Source organism: Macaca fascicularis, chromosome 1, assembly GCF_037993035.2.
Source record: "Macaca fascicularis isolate 582-1 chromosome 1, T2T-MFA8v1.1".
Classification (NCBI taxonomy): Eukaryota; Metazoa; Chordata; class Mammalia; order Primates; family Cercopithecidae; genus Macaca; species Macaca fascicularis.
The window spans coordinates 141,137,781-141,160,737 of NC_088375.1; the positions used below are offsets into that span (position 1 = coordinate 141,137,781).

Here is a 22,957-nt window from a genome sequence, read left to right on the forward strand (position 1 = left end):
GGAGACAATGGAGAAGAACCAAGCTGGGTCTATAAGGAACTGCACATGAGATGGCAAACATATTTATGCTGTCTGAAAGTCACAATCATGTTACCATATCAAGGTGAAAATGTCACCACTATCTGGAGAGTTTGACATGTTTTGTTGGGAATATATTTTTTCTCTCTGCATCTGTTATGAACGCATTGGTTGGCTAGGTTCAGTAGTAAATATGTGAGGCCTTTCATTTCAAAAACAAAAAAAATTTACATTCCTCAATGTACTTATGCATTTTAACAATGATTTTTATATAAAAAGCAAAGGAAAGCAGCAAGTTTAAGCCAAAAAACAATAAATAAAATAATAAATTTTCTTTAAAAATATAATTAAGTTTTAGTGGGGCTTTCTTTTAAAATATTGAAATATAAAATTTATTCAAAAGCAAAATAACAGCTTCTATGAAGTATGAGCTACATATAATAAGTAAACACAGCACAGTACCAAAAATTCCATTTTTTTCAACATATCGGTATCTTCTTTTAATTACACATTTTCTCCCTGGAATAATGCAAAATAATAGATTAATATTTGAAGTATTCCTAAGCTGATTGAGCATTAAAAGTTTACTATAATAACAGGAGTATAATTTAAAGCAAGAGAAATATTTAGTCTAGTGAAAAATATGAATCATAAAAAGTCAATAATGAACCACATGAATATAGAATGCAGGCCAGGCGTAGTGGCTCACGCCTGTAATCCCAGCACTTTGGAAGGCCGAGGCGAGTGGATCACCTGAGGTCAGGAGCGAGACCAGCCTGGCCAACGTTGTGAAACCCTATCTCTACCAAAAAAATACAAAAATTAGCTGGGTGTGGTGGCGAGTGTCTCTAATCCCAGCTAGTCAGAAGGCTGAGGCAGGAGAATCACTTGAACCTTGAAGTGGGAGGTTGCAGTGAGCCGAGATGCACCACTGCACTCCAGCCTGGGAGACAAGAGTGTAACTCCATCTCAAAAAATAAATAAATAAATAAAATAAAAAATAAAAGCAAACAATTCTGGCTGAATGAGGTGGGTGTGAATATGAGGTTAAACTAATTTTAAAACTCAAAAAAAGGAATGTAAAAATAACATATTTAGGCATCACTGTCACATTATCGTTTGAGAGCACAATAAACAAGGATGAATAGCTACATGAAAAAAGTCAATTAAAAAGGAAGACTAAAAGAAGAAAAAAGAGCAGAAAAAGAAAAAGACAAAAGAGAATTGGTTGCATATAAAAGCAGTTGAACATAAAGTAGAAAAATAGAGGAAAAAGGCCCAGGGGATTTTAAAAAATATGAGCCAAATTTTCTTGTCATACCTTCATCTTTACTGAGGGTGTGAATTTGAAAATATTATCATGTCTCTAGGTATTACCTGTACTCCTGGTTTAATATTTTTTATCTTTGTTTTCCCTATAGCTAATTTCCTAATTTCTTATTTTTCATCTTACTGCACGATATATGTACCATATCTTGAGAACTACAAATAAGCAAAATAGAAGTAATAACTTCTTATAAATTCCTAATAAATGGTGAATTAGCTAATTAATCAGTATTCACAACACTTCCACTGCTCTAATCCAAAACAGGATTAGAATAAGAGTTAATGTGAAGTCTCTGAACTTGCTGATATTGTGTTCTAAATTGTGTATAGGTATAATTTTTTGAGTTCTGAAGCTTTTGTTAGTCTGAAAGCAGAACACTGCTGTGTTAAGAGGCTTTACTCTCAATGGAAGTGCCAACGTACTTAACCATTAGGAAAATAGTATTTGGGCTGCAACACAAGAAAGGGAGCTAACACTTATTAAACACTTCTCATGTATCGATTTCCGCATTCTTTCCATTGTACCAGTGGACTTTAAGACTGCACTTTCTCAAGCATAGCTGGATTTAGGCCAGCTGATACCCTCTGCACAGCCCAACAATGGTGCCTCCTGGCCCTACCACTGCTTTAAAAAAATGCTTAAGAGTCCTTTAGACAAATCAGTTGATGAGTCAAATGCTATCCAGACCAAGCTAGCTGGTTTTGAAACTCACACCATGTGTAAAGAAACAAATGTAATACCTGATGACACTTTCAAATGAAACTTTTAAACTTTTGTCACTCACCATACCACAGAAAATGATTTTTCAACAGTGCAGATTAAATTTGAACATGGCAGATAAAGACCATTACTAAAAATTCTACTAAAGTCAAGTGTGGCAGTGAACGAATTAAGAAGATTATAGCTAGGACAAATAACTCTGTGGCATTTCCCTTAGTCCCCTATGCTCCTGCTTATTTTCCTTAATGATTAATCCAGGGCTGCTCCGGAGCTTTTGCATGAGCAGCCATGAGTAGATTTAAGTAACTGGGTAAAGGTCAGACATATCCTACCCCCAATCAGATAAACTACCTTTGTTATCTATTTGACATACTGGATTTCTTTATAACACTTTATTTAAATAATAATTTCTTTGGTTTAAGAGTTTTAAAATTCTGCTTTTAAATAGGAGACCAATGCAATGTCATACTTAAGTGGTGGGTGAAATAAGCTGAGGACCTGAACTAGGCTACAGATCATGGCTCTACATCCCAATTTAAAAGATCTCTTTCAGGCCAGGCACGGTGGCTCATGCTTGTCATCTCAGCACTTTGGGAGGCCAAGGTGGGTAGATCACTTGGGGCCAGGAGTTTGAGACCAGCCTGGCCAACATGGTGAAACCCTGTCTCTACTAAAAAATACAAAAATTATCTGGGCATGGTGACACAGGCCTGTAATCCCAGCTACTTAGGTGGCTGAGGTATGAGAATTGCTTGAACCCGGGAAGCGGAGGTTGCAGTGAGCTGAGATCGTGCCACTACACTCCAGCCTAGGTGACAGCGCAAGATTCTGTCTCAAAAAAATAAAAATGCATCTCTTTCATTAAATTTTACAGAGTAGTATATATTTATTAATGCAACATACATGTAAATGACTATGAGGTGGTCACTGAGGCTCATGCGCTGTAAGAGTTCCATGTGAGCTTAAACTTATGAGTATTGACTGTGGTTAATGCATTTAAAACTTTACGTAGAGTATCATTGACAATCAAGAAAACTATGTTTGTACAGAATATAACTTTGATAGGATTGTAAGAATCCAATCTTTTAAGTTTAACAATAGGCTACGTTTGTTTTGTTTAGAGATGGGTTCTTGCTCCATTGCCTAGGCTACAGTGCATGATAATAGCTCACTGCAGCCTTGAACCAGGCTCAAGTGATCCTCCCACCTCAGCTTCCAAGTAGCTAGGACTACAGATGTGCGCCACCATGCCCAGCTAATTGTTCATTTTATTTTTCTGTAGAGATAGGGTTTGCTATGCTGCCCAGGCTGGCCTTGAAATCCTAGTCTCAAGTAATCCCCGTTTGGCCTCCAAAAGTGTTGAGATTAAAGGTGTGAGGCACCTTACCCAGCTAGTATTTTGAAAATTTAATTTTAATTTGATCTTCAATGATAAATGACTAGGTGAAACGACTTGAAAAATTCAAATATATATTGCAAAAACCTACAGAGTAAGAAATCATTCTATCAGTTATGTAGTAACTTTTAACTCCTACTGTTTATTTTTTTATTTAGAGATAGAGTCTTGCTCTGGTGCCCAGGCTGGAGTGCAGTGGTGCAATCTCGGCTCACTGCAACCTCTGCCTCCTGGGTTTAAGCAATTATCTGCCTCAGCCTCCTGAGCAGCTGGGATTACAGGTGCGCACCACCACGCCCAGCCAATTTTTGTGTTTTCAGTAGAGATGGGGTTTCGCCCTCTTAGCCAGGCTGGTCTTGAACTCCTGACCTCATGATCTACCTGCCTCAGCCTCCCAAAGTGCTGGGATTACAGGTGTAAGCCACCATGCCCAGCTAACTCCTACTCTTAATCCTTAACTGGCTAAGCAACTGCAAGACCAAACTATGTAATTAGACAGTACTGAAGAAAATGCCAACACAATTATGTAAATATTATATATAGTGGTTAAGAGCAGGGACTCAAGTTTCCTCATATAATAAGGGTAATAACAGTACCTGCTACAGTAGAACTATTAGGTACTATCATTTGGTACTATTCAGATAATAGTACCTATCAGGGGGTTGTTACAAGGATTAAATGAGTTAACTTATGTAAAGGATTTGCTTGACATACAGTAAAGGCTATGTATTGTTATGATCACAATCTGTCACTGTACTTATAAAATTTATCCTGCATAAATTAGGTGCTATTTTTACCAAAAAGAGAGTCTTGCATATCTATGACTGCAAGGGTCACTGGAGTAGAGCAGAGGTTCTTAAAGGGTGCAGTACCATCCTCTACAGAACATTCTAGAAATCTGTGATGGTAGTTTTTGGTTGTCACTATGATAGGCGAGAAAGGAACATGCTGCTGCAGATATACAATGGGCAGGGACAAATGATGCCAGATGTCCTGTATCTTGCACGGTTGTTCCACATGACAGAACTATCTGGCTAGCAATTCTACTAGACTTTGCTAGTCTGTTTATGCTTTCCTACTCTCCAAAGTAAGTAATCATTTCATATACCTTCCCTGTTCTTAAATTTCCAATATCTTACTATGCCTTAGCTAAAAACACTGCTTCTTATTTCACTAAGAAAATAAAAGCAATCAATAAAGAAATTTCTCTCCGACTACCAAACCTTCCATTCCATGTGTTTCTGTGCTCCCATATTCTGCCTTCCTTCCCACTACAGTGGATGAACTGCCCCTTCGTTTATCTAAGACCAACTCCTCTACTGCTCTCCTGTATTCCATTTCTTAAGCCTACCTTAAGGATTTTACTCCTTCTACTCTGTCTTGAATTGCTGTTTCCCTGTCTACTGGATCATTCCTATCACTATCCAACAGCTGTTTTCTCTCTTATGTTGAAAAGCAAAACAAAAACTCTCCCTTGACATCACATCTCCCTCATTTCTCTGCTTTACTCTTTATCCAAAGAGTTGTCTATTCTTGGTGTTTCTATTTCCTCTTTCCATTCTATGCTAAACCCACTCTACATCAGGCTTTCATTCCCATTGTTACTCTAAAGCCAGTCTTATGAAGGTCATAGAAGCCTCAACATTACCAAATATGATAGTCAATTATCAATCTTCACTTTACTTAGCAACACTGGACACAATTGATCTCACCCTCCTTGAAATACATTGTGAAACATTATACTCTCCTAATTTCTCTTCTATTTCACTGATTATTTCTTAGTTACCTTTTCTGAATCTTTAACTTCTTGCATGCTAAAAGTAATATGCTAAAAGTGAAATTTTGGCCAGCACAACCTGATGAAATCTAGCATTTAAAACTGCAGTTATGTTTACTGTATATAATTTATTTAGCCATTTGATTCATTCATAAATATTTATTCAGCATCTACTATATACCAGGCACTGGAAATATAGAAATAAGCGAAATGACCATACCCTGTCCACACAGAGCTTACATTTTCAGTGGGGGAGACAATCAATAAACAAGTAGATAGACATATACTTAAATGCCAGGCAAAAATAAGTATTATGAAGAAAACCTCATTCAACAATTTTTCTTTGTCTTGGATCTATTACAAAAAAAATTTTTTTTAACTGTTCAGGCCACCAAAGCTATCTTGATGTGTTTGAAAATGATGTTAGGCATTTTTTAAAAAGCTAACATTATCTAAAGGAGATTCTTTATTTCCATATGCAAACTACAGATTAAATCCTATATTGTGGAACATAAGGAATACGAGGAGCAGAAAAGTGAGAAAGTAGTTAGTTCAGAATAAGAAGAGGACCAGAAAAATATTAAATCATAAAAGTCAAGAGAAGAGAAAATATCAAAACGGGGAATGGACAGTTAAATCTACAAAAGCTGAAAAGAGGATACTAAATTTGTGTATTATACAATGAGGTTTTTTTGTGACTTTCAAGAAAACAGTAAATTTAATATTCAAGAGACAAATACAGTAAGTTACACAGTGGGAAGGGTAGTAAGGAGGTAACAACAATGGAGAAATAGAATGAATAAATTTTTTTTTTTTTTTGAGATGGGGTCTCGCCATGTTGCCCATACTGGTCTCAAACTCCTGCCCTCACATAATCCTCCTCCCTCAGCCTCCGAGGTAGCTGGGATTGCAGGCATGTGCCACTGCACCCAGCTTAGAGTGGGTATGACTTTAAGATGTCTGGAAATGAAAGGAAGAGGTAAATAAAGAAGCTTGAAGATACATATTAAATCAGGAAGCAGAGAAGCAAAACAGGCAAGCATATTAAAGGCTTGAAAGTACATGTTCAAGAGGTTCTCTCTAAAAAAGAAGAGGGATGTATCTTTCTTTTAAAGAGAAAAGGGATAAAAGAAGGAAAGATGAACATAAATACTTTAGGGTGAAAAATTATAAGGAACACTGGACTTATTCATACTTTTAAATAATGGCTAATCAGTAAATCAACTTTCCAAAGACAGTGATAGCCAGCAATAACTTATTCTGACATACTGAGCCCAAGTGAACAGTAAATTATGACGAAGTTATGAGAACATTCACCTCAGAACCTACTTTCTCTGGATTCCTCTCACTGCATGTTTCTTCTTCCCATTTTTCTTTTTTTCAGTTTTTTTTTTAAATTTTTAAGCACTTCCATGTCTATCTACCTATTTTTCATTCTACTTCCTGTTCTGTCTCCCTTTGCCTCTCTCTTTCCCCCTATTATCTCCCCCTATTATCTCACACCATGACCTAGAGAAAATGTCTTTTGGTATTAATTTTACTTAATGTTTAAAATGTAAAATCTTCCTTTTTCAAATATTAGTAGTTTTTCATTTAAATACATGAATTTTCTTCCAAGTAACAAAATGATATGTTTTGGAAACAAATATTACAACTTACAGTATATAAAATACATACCTGAGTTAAACCAGCACCTGTCTGCATAGAAGACTTTTTTAATAGTCTTACTTCTTTGTTTATGTACCTTAGCATCCCACTAAGCGTGCTAAAGTCATTACTCTCAGAACTATCATCTTCTAGGTTATACGTGAGAGGTTTAAATGAGTCTGGCTGGGTGTAAGTCAGATTCTTACGGCTTTCTTCTGATGTTGAAGGCTGTTCTAATTGCATTTTCTTCAAGTCCTGTAGTAATTCTTCAGAAAGATCTTCATCACCATGAGTTTTGAAAGTAAGATCACTGGCACTAATAGAGCGACGTAATTTTGTACACTTGGAAAAAGATGTGTGAAAATGTTTAGCAAATTTTGGATCTTGAACATCAGGCATAATTTCTGTTGGAGATGTAAATGGGCCTGGTAGAAACTTGGTGTCTTCTGCCTTTTCATGTCCAGAAATTTTGGCTTGTAATCTGGTTAATTCTGATTCCTGCAGAAAAATTGGTACATAGTAGGTGTTCAAAACATTTTTGTTAAATGAATGAACTCCTTAGAAAATCATAGACTTTTAGAAAGTCAACCTTTGTCCCAGTATAGGAATTCTGTTGATAATTCTCGAGAATTTTCCAAGCTCTGTTTAAAACCTTTACTTATTTAAGATAGGTTCACTTTGGGAAAATTACACGTGTTCATTTGAAATATGCTTATTCTAAGAAATTCCATTAAAACTAATTTTCCTTATATATATATATATTTTTTGGTGTTAATGACAATATGAATTTCTATTCAAGATTGAAATCTTACACCTAAAAATTTCTCTGCAAAAGTGTAGAGGTATGCTAGCTTTTGTTAATCTAACACATGTAGACACAGAAAGACCCCTTTCAGAATTTCCAACAGGGAATAAACAGATATAAGCTATTCTGCTTTTTATGTTCTCATTACAAGAAAGCTTTATTATATTAGACATTTTTCAAAAACTTAAAAAAGTGATTAATTTTTAATAAATCAATCCTTGTTAAATAAACTTTGCATTTCTATTTTTTTCATGTCTTTTATTTGGGTCCTCTAACTGAACTTTGGGATCCTAGGAGACTACATAAAGTAAAAAACCAAAAAGCCTAAAAAAAGAGATGATATATTAATTTCAAAAGCTTAATAATGTAAGTATAATAGTCTTCTTTTCAAATACATTTGCCTTTTCTTAAAGGTATCCATAAGATACATATTTCTAAATCCTATCCATTTTAATCTGATAGTTTCTGTTCTTAAAGTAGCTTTCAAAAATACTGTGTTCATAACTAAAACTGTCATAACCACAGAATGCATTACAAAATAAAAGTTTAACATGCATATTTCAGTTCTTTCCTGTTTTTATACTACTTCATCTAAAATTGATTTATATGATTTTTTAAAATACTTTAAGTTCTAGGGTACACATGCACGACGTGCAGGTTTCTTACATATGTATACATGTGCCATGTTGGTGTGCTGCACCCATTAACTTGTCATTTACATTAGGGATTTCTCTTAATGCTATCCCTCTCCCCTCCCCCATCCCATGACAGGCCCTGGTGTGTGATGTTCCCCACCCTGTGTCCAAGTGTTCTTATTGTTCAATCCCCACCTATGAGTGAGAATATCTGGTGTTTGGTTTTCTGTCCTTGCAATAGTTTGCTCAGAATGATGGTTTCCAGCTACATCCATGTCCCTACAAAGGACATGAACTCATCCTTTTTTATGGCTGCATAGTATTCCATGGTGTATATGTGCCACATTTTCTTTATCCAATCTATCATTGATGGACATTTGGGTTGGTTCCAAGTGTTTGTTATTGTGAATAGTGCCACAATAAACATACGTGTGCATGTCTTTATAGCAGCGTGATTTATAATCCTTTGGGTATATACCCAGTAATGGGATTGCTGGGTCAAATGGTATTTCTAGTTCTAGATCTTTGAGGAATTGCCACACTGTCTTCCACAATGGTCAAACTAGTTTACACTCCCACCAACAGGGTAAAAGTGTTCCTATTTCTCCACATCCTCTCCAGCACCTGTTGTTTCCTGACTTTTTAATGATCACCATTCTAACTGGTGTGAGATGGTATTTCATTGTGGTTTTGATTTGCATTTCTCTGATGGCCAGTGATGATGAACATTTTTTCAGGTGTCTGTTGGCTGCATAATGTTTTCTTTTAAGAAGTGTCTGTTCATACCCTTCACCCACTTTTTGATGGGGTTGATTTTTTCTTGTAAATTTAAGTTCTTTGTAGATTCTGGATATTAGCCCTTTGTCAGATGGATAGATTGCAAACATTTTCTCCCATTCTGTAGGTTGCCTGTTCACTCTGATGGTAGTTTCTTTTGCTGTGCAGAAGCTCTTCAGTTTAATTAGATCCGAGTTGTCTATTTTGGCTTTTGTTGCCATTGCTTTTGGTGTTTCAGTCATGAAGTCCTTGCCTGTGCCTATGTCCTGAATGGTATTGCCTAGGTTTTCTTCTAGGGATTTTATGGTTTTGGGTCTAACATTTAAGTCTTTAATCCATCTTGAATTAATTTTTGTATAAGGTGTAAGGAAGGGATGCAGTTTCAGCTTTCTACATATAGCTAGCCAGTTTTCCCAGCACCATTTATTAAATAGGAAATCCTTTTCCCATTTCTTGTTTTTGTCAGGTTTGTCAAAGATCAGATGGTTGTAGATGTGTGGTGTTATTTCTAAGGCCTCTGTTCTGTTCCATTGGTCTGTATCTCTGTTTTGGTACCAGTATCATACTGTTTTGGTTACTGTAGTCTTGTAGCATAGTTTTAAGTCAGGTAGCATGATGCCTCCAGCTTTGTTCTTTTGGCTTAGGATTGTCTTGGCTATGTGGGCTCTTTTTTGGTTCTATATGAACTTTAAAGTAGTGTTTTCCAATTCTGTGAAGAATGCCATTGGTAGCTTGATGGGGATGGCATTGAATCGTTAAATTACCTTGGGCAGTATGGCCATTTTCATGATATTGATTCTTCCTATCCATGAGCATGGAATGTCCTTACGTTTGTTTGTGTCCTCTTCTATTTCATTGAGCAGTGGTTTGTAGTTCTCCTTGGAGATCCTTCACATCCCTTGTAAGTTGGATTCCTAGGTATTTCATTCTCTTTGAAGCAATTGTGAATGGGAGTTCACTCATGATTTGGCTCTCTGTTGGTCTGTTATTGGTGAATAGGAATGCTTGTGATTTTTGTACATTGGTTTTGTATCCTGAGCCTTTGCTGAAGTTATCAGTTTAAGGAGATTTGGGACTGAGATGATGGGGTTTTCTAAATATACAATCATGTCATCTGCAAACAGGGACAATTTGACTTCCTCTTTTCCTAATGGAATACTCTTTATTTCTTTCTCCTGCCTGATTCCCCTGGCCAGAATTTCCAACACTATGTTGAATAGGAGTGGTGAGAGAGGACTTCCCTGTCTTGTGCCAGTTTTCAAAAGGAATGCTTCCAGTTTTTGCCCATTTAGTATGATATTGGCTGTAGGCTTGTCATAAATAGCTTTTATTATTTTGAGATACATTTCATCAGTACCTAGTTTGACAGTTTTTAGCATGAAGGGCTGTTGAATTTTGTTGAAGGCCTTTTCTGCATCTATTGAGATAATCATGTGGTTTTTGTCTTTGGTTCCGTTTGTGTGATGGATTACGTTTATCGATTTGTGTATGTTGAACCAGCCATGCATCCCAGGGATAAAGCCATATTGATTGTGGTGGATAAGCTTTTTGATGTGCTGCTGGACTCAGTTTGCCAGTATTTTATTGAGGATTTTTGCATCGATGTTCATCAGGGATATTGGTCTAAAATTCTCTTTTTTTGTTGTGTCTCTGCCAGGCTTTGGTATCAGGATGATGCTGGCCTCATAAAATGAGTTAGAGAGGATTCCCTCTTTTTCTATTGATTGGAATAGTTTCAGAAGGAATGGTACCAACTCTTCTTTGTACCTCTGGTAGAATTCAACTGTGAATCCGTCTGGTCCTGGACTTTTTTTGGTTGGTAGGCTAATAATTATTTCCTCAATTTCAGAGCCTGTTGTTGGTCTATTCAGGGATTCAACTTCTTCCTGGTTTAGTCTTGGGAGGGTGTATGTGTCCAGGAATTTATCCATTTCTTCTAGGTTTTCTAGTTTATTTGTGCAGAGGTGTTTATAGTATTCTCTGATGGTGGTTTGTATTTCTGTGGGGTCAGTGGTGATATCCCCTTTATCATTTTTTATTGTATCTATTTGATTCTTCTCTCTTTTCTTCTTTATTAGTCTTGCTAGCAGTCTATCAATTTTGTTGATCTTTTCAAAAAGCAGCTCCTGGATTCATTGAATTTTTTTTGAAGGTTTTTTTGTGTCTCTTTCTCCTTTAGTTCTGCTCTGATCTTACTTATTTCTTACCTCCTGCTAGCTTTTGAATTTGTTTGCTCTTGCTTCTCTATTTCTTTTAATTGTGATGTTACGGTGTCGATTTTAGATCTTTCCTGTTTTCTCTTGTGGGCATTTAGTGCTATAAATTTCCCTCTACACACTGCTTTAAATGTGTCCCAGAGATTCTCATATGTTGTGTCTTTGTTCTGACTGGTTTCAAAGAACATCTTTATTTCTGCCTTCATTTCATTATGTACCCAGTAGTCATTCAGGAGCAGGTCGTGCAGTTGCCATGTAGTTGTGTGGTTTTGAGTGAGTTTCTTAATCCTGAGTTCTAATTTGATTGCACTGTGGTCTGAGGGACAGTTTGTTGTGATTTCTGTTCTTTTACATTTGCTGAGGAGTGCTTTATTTCCAACTATGTGGTCAATTTTGGAATAAGTGCAATGTGGTGCTGAGAAGAATGTATATTCTGTTGACTTGGGGTAGAGAGTTCTGTAGATGTCTATTAGGTCCACTTGGTGCAGAGCTGAGTTCAAGTCTTGGATATCCTTTTTAACCTTCTGTCTCATTGATCTCATATTGACAGTGGGGTGTTAAAGTCTCCCGTTATTATTGTGTGGGAGTCTAAGTCTCTCTGTAAGTCTCTAAGGACTTGCCTTATGAATCTGGGTGGTCCTGTATTGGATGCATATATATTTAGGATAGTTAGCTCTTCTTGTTGAATTGATCCCTTCACCATTATGTAATGGCCTTGTCTCTTTTGATCTTTGTTGGTTTAAAGTCTGTTTTATGAGACTAGGATTGCAACCCCTGCTGTTTTTGTTTGTTTGTTTTGTTTTCCATTTGCTTGGTAGATCTTCCTCCATCCCTTTATTTTGAGCCTGTGTGTGTCTCTGCACATGAGACAGGTCTCCTGAATACAGCACAATGATGGGTCTGGTCTTTATCTAATTTGCCACTCTGTGTCTTTTAATTGGGGCATTTAGCCCATTTCCATTTAAGGTTAATATTGTTATGTGTGAATTTGATCCTGTCTTTATGATGTTAGCTGGTTATTCTGCCCATTAGTTGATGCAGTTTCTTCCTAGCATCGACGTTCTTTACAATTTGGCATGTGTTTGCAGTGGCTGGTACCAGTTGTTCCTTTCCATGTTTAGTGCTTCCTTCAGGAGCTCTTGTAAGGCAGGCCTGGTGGTGACAAAATCTCTCAGCAGTTGCTTGTCTGTAAAGGATTTTATTTCTCCTTCACTTATGAAGCTTAGTTTGGCTGGATATGAAATTCTGGGTTGAAAATTCTTTTATTTAAGAATGTTGAATATTGGCCCCCACTCTCTTCTGGCTTGTAGAGTTTCTGCTGAGAGATCCACTGTTAGTCTGATGGGTTTCCCTTTATGGGTAACCGGACCTTTGTCTCTGGCGGCCCTTAACATTTTTTTCTTCATTTCAACTTTGGTGACTCTGACAATTATGTGTCTTGGGGTTGCTCTTTTCGAGGAGTATCTTTGTGGTGGTCTCTGTATTTCCTGAATTTGAATGTTGGCCTGCCTTGCTACCTTGGGGAAGTTCTCCTGGATAATATCCTGAAGAGTGTTTTCCAACTTGGTTCCATTCTCTCCGTCACTTTCAGGTACACCAATCAAAAGTAGATTTGGTCTTTTCACATAGTCACATATTTCTTGGAGGCTTTGTTCATTTCTTTTTACTCTTTTTTCTCTAAACTTCTCTTCTCACCTTATTTCATTCATTTGATCTTCAATCGCTGATACTCTTTCTTCCACTTGATCAAATTGGCTACTGAAGCTTATGCATGTGTCACGTTCTTGTGACATGCCATCATATCATTTAAGGTCTTCTCTACACTGTTTATTCTAGTTAGCCATTGGTCTAATCTTTTTTCAAGGTTTTTAGCTTCCTTGAGATGGATTCAAATATCCTCCTTTAGCTTGGAGAAGTTTGTTATTACCAACCTTCTGAAGCCTGCTTCTGTCAACTCATCAAAGTTATTCTCCGTCCAGCTTTATTCCATTGCTGGCAATGAGCTGCGATCCTTTAGAGAAGAAGAGGCACTCTGGTTTTTAGAATTTTCAGCTTTTTCTGCTCTGGTTTCTCCCCATCTTTGTGGTTTTATCTAACTTTGGTCTTTGATGATGGTGACCTACAGATGGGGTTTCGGTGTGGATGTCCTTTTTGTTGATGTTGATGCTATTCCTGTTTGTTAGTTTTCCTTCTAACAGTCAGACCCCTCAGCTGCAGGTCTGTTGGAGTTTGCTGGAGGTCCACTCTAGACTCTGTTTGCCTGGGTATCACCAGCGGAGGTTGCAGAACAGCAAATATTGCCGCCTGATCCTTCCTCTGGAAGCTTCATCTCAGAGGAGCACCCGGCTGTATGAGGTGTCAGTCAGCCCCTACTGGCAGGTGTTTCCCAGTTAGGCTACACAGGGATCAGGGACCCACTTGAGGAGGCAGTCTGTCCTTTCCCAGAGCTCAAACTCCATGCTGGGAGAACCACGGCTCTCTTCAGAGTTGTCAGACAGGAACGTTTAAGTCTGCAGAAGTTTCTGCTGCCTTTTGCTCAGCTATGCCCTGCCCCCAGAAGTGGAGTCTAGATAGGCAGGCAGGCCTCATTGAGCTGCGGTGGGCTTCACCCAGTTCCAGGTTCCCAGTCACTTTGTTTACCTACTCAAGCCTCAGCAATGGCGGATGCCCCTTTCCCAGCCCAGGCTGCCACTTTGCAGTTCAATCTCAGACTGATGTGCTAGCAGTGAGAAAGGCTCTGTGGGTGTGGGACCCACTGAGCCAGGCGCGGAATATAATCTCCTGATGTGCCATTTGCTAAGACCACTGGAAAAGTGCAGTATTAGGACAAGAGTGTCCCAATTTCTCAGGTACCGTCTGTCATGGCTTCACTTGGCTAGGAAAGGGAAATCCTCCAACCCTTTGTGCTTTCTGGGTGAGGCGATGTCCCGCCCTGCTTCGGCTCACCCACCGTGGGCTGCACCCACTGTCCAACCAGTCCCAGTAAGACGAACCAGGTACCTCAGTTGGAAATGCAGAAATCACCCGTCTTCAGCGTCAGTCACACTGGGAGCTGCAGACTGGAGCTGTTCCTATTTGGCCATCTTGGAACCCATCCCCAATTTATATGATTTTTAAGTGGCTAGAGTGCCAATTTTTTGTTGTAAATCTTACATTCACATTGTTAAAATCACAATTAACAAAACAGTTGTAGAGTTGGCACAGAATAGGACTGTACACAGCTGCAGTCTTTTTTCTTTTTCCTCCTCTGCATTATCTAGCCATAATTAAGATATGTGGTATCTCATATAAGTAGGATTTTATTTAACCTACAGTTTTAACACGTAACTTTTACAATTAAATATAGTACACTGAATACATTAAATTAATTCAACTTTTTCTTAAGATTCAAAGAAGGTCACTGTTGTGAATGTAATTGTAGTGAACCATAATATAATGATGCCTTCATGGCTCTCAAAAAATGGTTTTTGCCCTTGTTCTAATTACCCTCAAATATAAGGTTGCTAGTTAAGGTACCAGAGAAAGTGAACTAGAAAGACTAGTTGCCTTAAACACTGATCTTTCTTTTCTTCTCCCTCACTTCTGATTTTGTTCCCTGTCATTTACTGATGTTGTCAATGGAATTGCTTTCTATTATTTTTAGTTACAGTTATGCCTGCTTCTCCCCTTCTATTAGACTGTCTTCTTTATTTCTTAGTTTTATCCTCAATTTCTCTTCAGTTTAGACTTTACAGTAGGCTGAGGTTGACTTTGAGAGCTACTGTAAGCCAACATAGGAATTCTATTTTCTGACTGGTATACTGACTAATCACAGTACATATTCTAAGATCTCTATATCTATGATTCATTTAAGAATTGTCAGTCAGTTGTGGTAGCTCATGCCTGCAATGCCAGCACTTTGGGAGGCCAATTTGGGATGATTGCTTGAGCCCAGAAGTTTGAGAAAAGCCTGGGCAACATAAGGAGTCTCTGTCTCTACAAAAAAAAGTTAAACATTAGCTGGGCATGGTGGCATATTCCTGTCGTCTAAGCTACTCGGGAGCTGAGGTGGGAAAATTGCTTTGAGGCCAGTAGGTCAAGGCTGCAGTAAGCTGTGATTGTGCCACTGCACTCCAGCCTGGGCAATGGAGCAAGACTCTGCCTGAAAAAAAAAAGAAATGTTGCTACATAGCCACTATTTTGGTAACTGCCTAAACAGTTAAACTTAAAATCATCTGAATTACTAACACATGCAATCTAATTGTATTTATCTCATCAGTAATATTTAGTAATGAGCAGCAGGGATAATGCTGTGACAAGCAATACAGCACAGAATCTAATTTTTAGGGTCAGTTTTCTATAATGAAGCTCATAATTCTGTATAAATGTACATTACAGAACATGAAATATTAATAAAATCATTCATAGAGTGTTCAACCTCAATATATTTTTATGTATTAGATTATGTCTATTCAGCTTTCCTCTAGTACTGTTAATATCAACTCTGTTATAAATGGAATTTAAGTATTCAGCTTAGTAACTAGAAATATTTCTAAGGTATTATTTGGCTGAGGTTTTTTCCTTTTCAATAACTTTCATTTTGCTATAAAATCATTTATTGCTTCATAATTATCAGTATATTCTTTTTTAAGGCCTTCACTAAGAACTTTACCCTACATATTGGCAAGTTTGAACCAATGTTTTAATCTCTATGCATCAATACTGATATTAATTTCAAATTCTGGGAGAAACTGCCATGATTAATGAAGAAGAATACAAAGCAAAAGCTATGTAAAAAAAATTTTTTTTTTTGCAGAGACAGGGTCTTGCTATGTTATCCAGGCTGGACTTGAACTCCTGTACTCAAGTCATCCTCCTGCCTTGACTAAAGAACTGGGATTCCTTTTTAAATTATGTCTATATTCAAATCTAGATAAAAACCTCTGAATATAATCTTGGATTGTCTACTTTATTTTTTTCTTTTTTTGAGAAGGAGTCTCACTCTGTCACCCAGGCTGGAGGGCAGTTGTGTGATCTCGGCTTACTGCAACCTCTGCCTCCCAGGCTCAAGCGATTCTTCTGCCTCAGTTTCCCATGTAGCTGTGATTACAGGTGCCGGCCACCACGTCCTGCTAATTTTTGTATTTTTTAGTAGAGACAGGGTGGTTTCACCATGTTGGCCAGGCTGGTCTTGAACTGCTGACCTCAAGTGATCTGCCCACCTTGGCCTCCTGAAGTACTGGGAATATAAGAGTAGGCCACCATGCCTGGCCTACTTTATGATTTTTAAAGATCTTTGCTGATTTTGAAAAGTGCTTCTGCTTTTTTGTTTTAGGTACATCAAGTATAAAACCCTCTAAACATTATGATTAGATGAATTTATATTTGAACATTTATAAATTATATCTTCTATGGTAATAAAATGTACATCTTAATAATTTCCTAAATTCACAATCTTCTAAATAAAATGCTTTTTATTCAAACAGGCCAATATTTGGTCATATAGTCCTCTATAAACTACAAGGACAGGTAAATAAGTCAAGACATTTACGTTTTCATAGATATGCTTTATTACTGTTATATGTTTACTTACTTTAGTAAGTAATGCTTCATTTGCAGCTTCAATTACTTCATTCCTATCTTGGACTTGTTGATGCAAATTGCTTACAGTATCCTGAGCTTCTTCTAATTCCAGTTTTGCCTTCTCTAATTGTTCATTTAGTTGCTGAACAGAAGTCTTTTGAGAGTCAGCAGAAATCTTCCACTTTGCATGGTTCTCTTGATGTGAAATCATCTATATAGCCCCAGAATGGAAAAGAAAAAAAATTAACAAAAAAATAGAATGAAACTGGATTCAACAACAGTCTAATACTTTCTACTTTTATTTACTTTTTCTTTAAAAATAGCAAATTGTTTATAGTTACAAATATCTGATTTCTCAACAGATACTAGAGGAAAAAGGGAGAAAAGGAATCTATAATCTTCAATTTACTCAAGAACTTAATTAACCAAATGCAATGGACTCTATTTGGGTACTGATTTGAACAAATAAATTATAAAGACATTTTTGAGACAACTGGGGAAATCTGAACAATGATTGGATACTTGATGATATTAAGGAGTCACTGTCAATTTTTAGATGTGATAATGGTATTGTGGTTCTGTTCCAAAAAATAGCCCTTATCTTTTAGAGCTATGTTTTGGTTTGGCTCCGTATCCCCACCCAGGCTTCATCTTGAATTGTAAGTCTCGTATGTCGAAGGAGCAACCTGGTGGGAGGTAATTGGGTCATGGGGATGGTTTCACCCATGCTGTTCTCATGATACTGAGTTCTCATGAGATCTGATCGTTTAAAAGTGTGACACGTCCCCTCTTGCTCTCTCTCTACCATCACCATGTAAGACATGACTTGCTTCCCCTTCTGCCATAATTGTAAAAACTAAGTTTCCTGAGGCCTCCCCAGCCATGTGGAACTGTGAGTCAATTAAACCTCTTTTCTTTATAAATTACCCTGAAACTGTCAGCATTCTCCAAACTCCAGAATGGTAGATCCAGTGATAGCCCTTGCACCTGCACCTGGAAAAGCCTCAGGCACTCATGCCAGGCCTGAGACTGTGTAATTTATAAGGAAAAGAGGTTTAATTGATTCAGTTTTTATAGCAGGGTGAAAATGGACTAATAACAGAAAACTGGTATCAGAATAGTGGAGTACTACTATAAAGATAACCTGAAAATGTGGAAGTCACTTTGGAACTGGGTAATGGGCAGAGGTTAGAACAGTTTGGAGGAATCAGAAGACAGGGAGATGTGAGAACGTGTGGAACTTCCCAGAGACTTGTCGAATGGTTTTGACCAAAATGCTGATAGTGATATGGACAATGAAATGTAAGCTAAAGTGGTGTCACATGGAGATGAGAAACTTACTGGAAACTAGAGTATCTTGCTATGTTTTAGCAAAGAGACCAGTGGCATTTTGCCCCCACCCTAGAGATCTGTGGAACTTTGAAGTTGAGAGAGATGATTTAGGGTCTCTGAGAGAAGAAATTTTTAAGGATTCAAGAGGTGATCTGGCTTTTGTGAAAGTGTACAGTCATATGCATTCACAAAGAGATGATCTGAAATCAGAACTTATGTTTAAAAGGGAAGCAGAGCATAAAAGTTTAAAAAAATTTGCAGCTTGGCCATGTGGTAGAAAAGAAAAACCCATTCTATGGGGAGAAATTCAAGCTGGCTATAGAAATTTTCTTAAGTAATGAGGAGCTAAATATTAATTGCCAAGACAATGGGGAAAATGTCTCCAGGCCATTTCAGAGATCTTCAAGGAAGCCCCTCCCATCACAGGCCTGGATATTTAGGAGGAAAAAATGGTTTTGTGGGCCAGGCCCAGAGCCCCATTGCTCTGTGCAGCCTCAAGATGGGGTGACCTGCATCACAGTTGATTCAGCTCCACCCATGGCTAAAAGGGGTCAAGGTACAGCTCAGACCGTTGCTTCAGAGGGTGCAAGCCCCACACCTTGGCAGCTTCCATGTGGTGTTAAGCCTGCAGGTGCACAGAAGACAAGAATTGAGCTTTGGGAGCCTCTGCTTAGATTTCAGAGGATGTGTGGAAATGCCTGGAAGTCCAAGCAGAAGTCTGCTGCAGAGGTGAAGCCCTCATGGAGAACCTCTACTAAGGCAGTCCAGAGAAGAAATGTGGGGTTGGAGCCCCCATACAGGTCCCCACTGGGGCACTGGGTAGTGGAGTTGTAAGAAGACAGCCACCATTCTCCAGACCCCAGAATGGTAGATTCACCAACAGCTTGCATCGTGCACCTGGAAAAGCCCCAGGCACTCAACGCCAGCCCGTGAAAACAGCCACAGGGACTGTACCCTGCAGAGCCACAGGGGTGGAGCTGCCCAAAACTTTGGGAGTCCACCCCTTGCATCAGCATACCTTGGATGTGAAGAATGGAGTCAAAGGAGATTATTTTGGAGCTTTAACATTTAATGACTGCCCCACTGGGTTTCAGATTTGCATGGGCCCTGCAGCTTCTTTGTTTTGGCCAATTTTTCCCATTTGGAAGGGGAACATTTACCCAATGCCTGTATCCCCATTGTATCTTGGAAGTAACTAACTTGTTTTTTATTTTATAAGCTCACAGACAGAAGCAACTTGGCTTGTCTCAGATGAGACTTTGGACTTGGACTTTTGGGTTAATGCTGGAATGAGTTAAGACTTTGGGGTTCTGTTGGGAAGGTATGATTGTGTTTTAAAATGTGAGAAGGACATGAGATCTGGCAGGGGCTAGAGTTGGAATGATACAGCTTGGCTCTGTGTCCCCACCGAAATCTCATCTTGAATTGTAATCCCCATGTATGGAGGAAGGTACCTGGTGGGAGCTTACTGGATCATGGGGGCGGTTCCCCCAAACTGTTCTCATGATAGTAAGTTCATTCTCCTGAGATGTGATGGTTTGAAAGTGTGGCATTTCCACACACTCTCTCTCTCCTGCTGTCAGGTAAGACATGCTTTGCTTTCCCTTAACCTTCTGCCGTGATTTTAAGTTTCCTGAGGTGTCCCCAGCCATGTGAAACTGGGAGTTAATTAAACCTTTTTCTTTATAAATTACCCAATCTCGGTATTTCTTTATAGCAGTGTGAAAATGGACTAATACAAAATACTTATTGAATATAGAATAGTATAAATAGTATACATCCTCATATTTATTTTTGAACAGATGAAATAATTATGTCTACATAATTATGGATGAAATAATTATGTCTACATAATTATTTACGGATGAAATAATTATGTCTAAAATTTGCTTCAAATAATATGTGAATATGGGGGATGGCTTGGGAATGGGTTTAACATTTATGTTAAACTCCGTTCAAGGGAGTTTGGTAACATTTTTGTGGGTGATTGGTGGAGTTTGTGGGGACCATGTCTTGCTTAGATTGGTGGGGCTTGTGGGGACCATGTCTTGCTTAAATACATTTAAGCAAGATTAAGATTAATATGATTTAGAATCATATCTCTTTGAAAGCATTGTGTTGCACACTTCCAAGAATGCTTAGGACTATCTGGGTTTTATGCCTGGTTCCCTCCTGTAATTACTATAGCATTCCTTTTCATTCTCAAAAGTATTCTCTTTTAGATAAAGAAAATGGTCAATGTATTTATGGATGAAATAAATTGGCTATGCATTGATAATTATTAACATTCAAAAATAAATATGAGGATGTATACTATTTATACTATCTATTTTTAAATATATTTAAAATTTTCACAGAAGTTAAAACAATCTCATTCTCCTCCAAAAAGTCAGGAGTTTTGCATTTATTATTAAGGGATTTTCTGACAATTTGGAAACCTATATATTAAAAAATACTGTTGATCTAGAACTAGAAATACCATTTGACCCAGCAATCCCATTACTGGGTATATACCCAAAGGATTATAAATCATTCTACTATAAAGACACAGGCACACGTATGTTTATTGCAGCACTATTCACAATAACAAAGACTTGGAACCAACCCAAATGTCCATCAATAATAGACTGGATAAAGAAAATGTGGCACATATACACCATGGAATACTATGCAGACATAAAAAAAGATGAGTTCATGTCCTTTGCAGGGACATGGATGGAGCTGGAAACCATCATTCTCAGCAAACTATCACAAGAACAGAAAACCAAACACCGCATGTTCTCACTCATAAGTGGGAGTTAAACAATGAGAACACATGGACATAGGGAGGGGAACATCACACACCAGGGCCTGTCATGGGGTGGGGGGCTAGGGGAGGGATGACATTAGGAGAAATACCTAATGTAGGTGACAGGTTGATGGGTGCAGCAAACCACCATGGCACATGTATACCTATGTAACAAAACTGCATGTTCTGCACATGTACCCCAGAACTTAAAGTATAAAAAAAAAAAGAAAAAAAATACTTTTAAAGTATAATAAGAACTGTTAAAAATTATTGATCCTCTTTTCCAGCTCTCTATTACTTTAATACCATATCCTCTTATTTTTATATTCAAACAACATATATATTTTAAAAGTAAATTTTTGTCAACTTCCAAACAGGTAAAAATATATACTTCAATATTATATACAAAATATTAGTATCAAATATTAAATAGCAATATCAAATATTAAAATGCAGTGGCGTGTGCTTATTTTTTTTTTTTTGAAACGGAGTTTCACTCTTGTCACTCAGGCTTGATTGCAATGGCACGATCTCGGCTCCTTGCAATCTCTGCCTCCTGGGTTCAAGCAATTCTCCTGCCTTAACCTCCTGAGTAGCTGGGATTACAGGCATGTGCCACCACGCCCAGCTAATTTTTGTATTTTTAGTAGAGATAGGGTATCGCCATGTTGCTCAGGCTGGTCTCAAACTCCTGACCTCAAGTGATCTACCTGTCTTGGCCTCCCAAAGTGCTGGGATTACAGGTGTGAGCCAATGCGCCCAGTCGGCATGTGCTTTCACTCCCAGCTACTTAGAGGCTGAGGAGGGAGGGTTATCTGAGCTCTGGAATTTGAGGCCAGTCTGAGCAACACAGACCCCAAATCTTTTTAAAAAAGATAGCAATACTGAACTAATTTTACAGTTTATTTTATGTTCTATATATTTATAATTTCAGGTGGCTTATAAAACTAAAAGAAAAAATTGGATAATTATACTTACAAACAGAACAGAGGCCATATAATAAAAGTGTAATGAGTAGTTAAGGGCAAACACTTGAGAGCGCCTAATTATTACTGATGGTTACTAAGTTGAGCTGTTAATAACAATTATATACTTATGCTGAGTCCAACAGCATTCATTCACATTTGTCTCTAAAGATCAAAGGTTGCAAATTCTTAGCCTTAGGATTAGATTCAGCTTGTTTTGTTTGGCAGGCACAATGCTTTCAAAGACATATAATTCCAAATGTGTTTAAGCAAGACATGGTCCCCACAAGCCCTACCAATCACCCACAAAAATGTCACCAAACTCCCCTGGAGTTTAACATAAATGTATTTGCAACCCTTGCCATATTAGAAAAATGCTTTATTAGCACTAAACATAATTTATTTAAATCATATACAAAGATTTTGGGTAATATCTTCAAATGTAGTTTTTAAAAAGATGAAAAATGCTATACTAGTTAATAATACTGCCCATTTCTATGAAGGCTCAAGACATGTTGACAGGTAAAAAGGCTCTAGTATTACCTCTCTAGCTAAGTTACTATAAGAAAAAATGTTGAAAATTGCAAAGCATTATAGATTCACATCACATGAAACTCTTTATATCAGTTATTAAATATCTCCAGCTAATCTTTTACAAATGCTATTTTATAATTTATATATTAATTTATTTAATATTCACCACAGTTCTATGAGGTAGATACTGTTATTATATCCATTTTAGACAGAGGTTAAGTAACTTACCCAAGGTCATACAGGTGGCTCCGTGGTGAGCCAGGGTTTAGAACCAGGTTGCCTGGCTCAAGAATTCAAGCTCTTAACCCCACAGTGTATTAAAGTGAAAGCTATATGTGTAGGCTACCAGAAATGAAGACCACAATGTATTATTCAATAATGAACACTTAAGAACTGGACTCATACTTTTGTCCAGATAGGTCAACCTACTGTAGTGGGCACTACCAAAACAAATTAAA

General features: G+C 37.6%; 1 protein-coding gene across 16 annotated transcripts in view; it reads right to left on the reverse strand.

Moving 5' to 3' along the window:
* Positions 1 to 266: 266 nt before the first annotated feature.
* The window catches only part of CCDC18 (coiled-coil domain containing 18), a 113,891-nt gene continuing 91,200 nt past the window's right edge, over positions 267 to 22,957 (reverse strand). For 14 of the 16 annotated variants that reach the window (XM_074001441.1, XM_065518575.2, XM_005542705.5 and 11 more), the window contains 2 exons: positions 16,891 to 17,091; positions 6,043 to 7,383 (listed from right to left, as the gene is read on the reverse strand). In XM_074001441.1, the coding sequence (XP_073857542.1) occupies positions 6,832 to 7,383; positions 16,891 to 17,091 (753 nt within the window). In that variant the 3' untranslated portion in view covers positions 6,043 to 6,831. Of the gene's footprint in view, positions 538 to 6,042; positions 7,384 to 16,890; positions 17,092 to 22,957 lie in introns of those variants that run through there. The other 2 variants (XM_015452483.4, XM_005542703.5) reach the window with 1 other exon arrangement.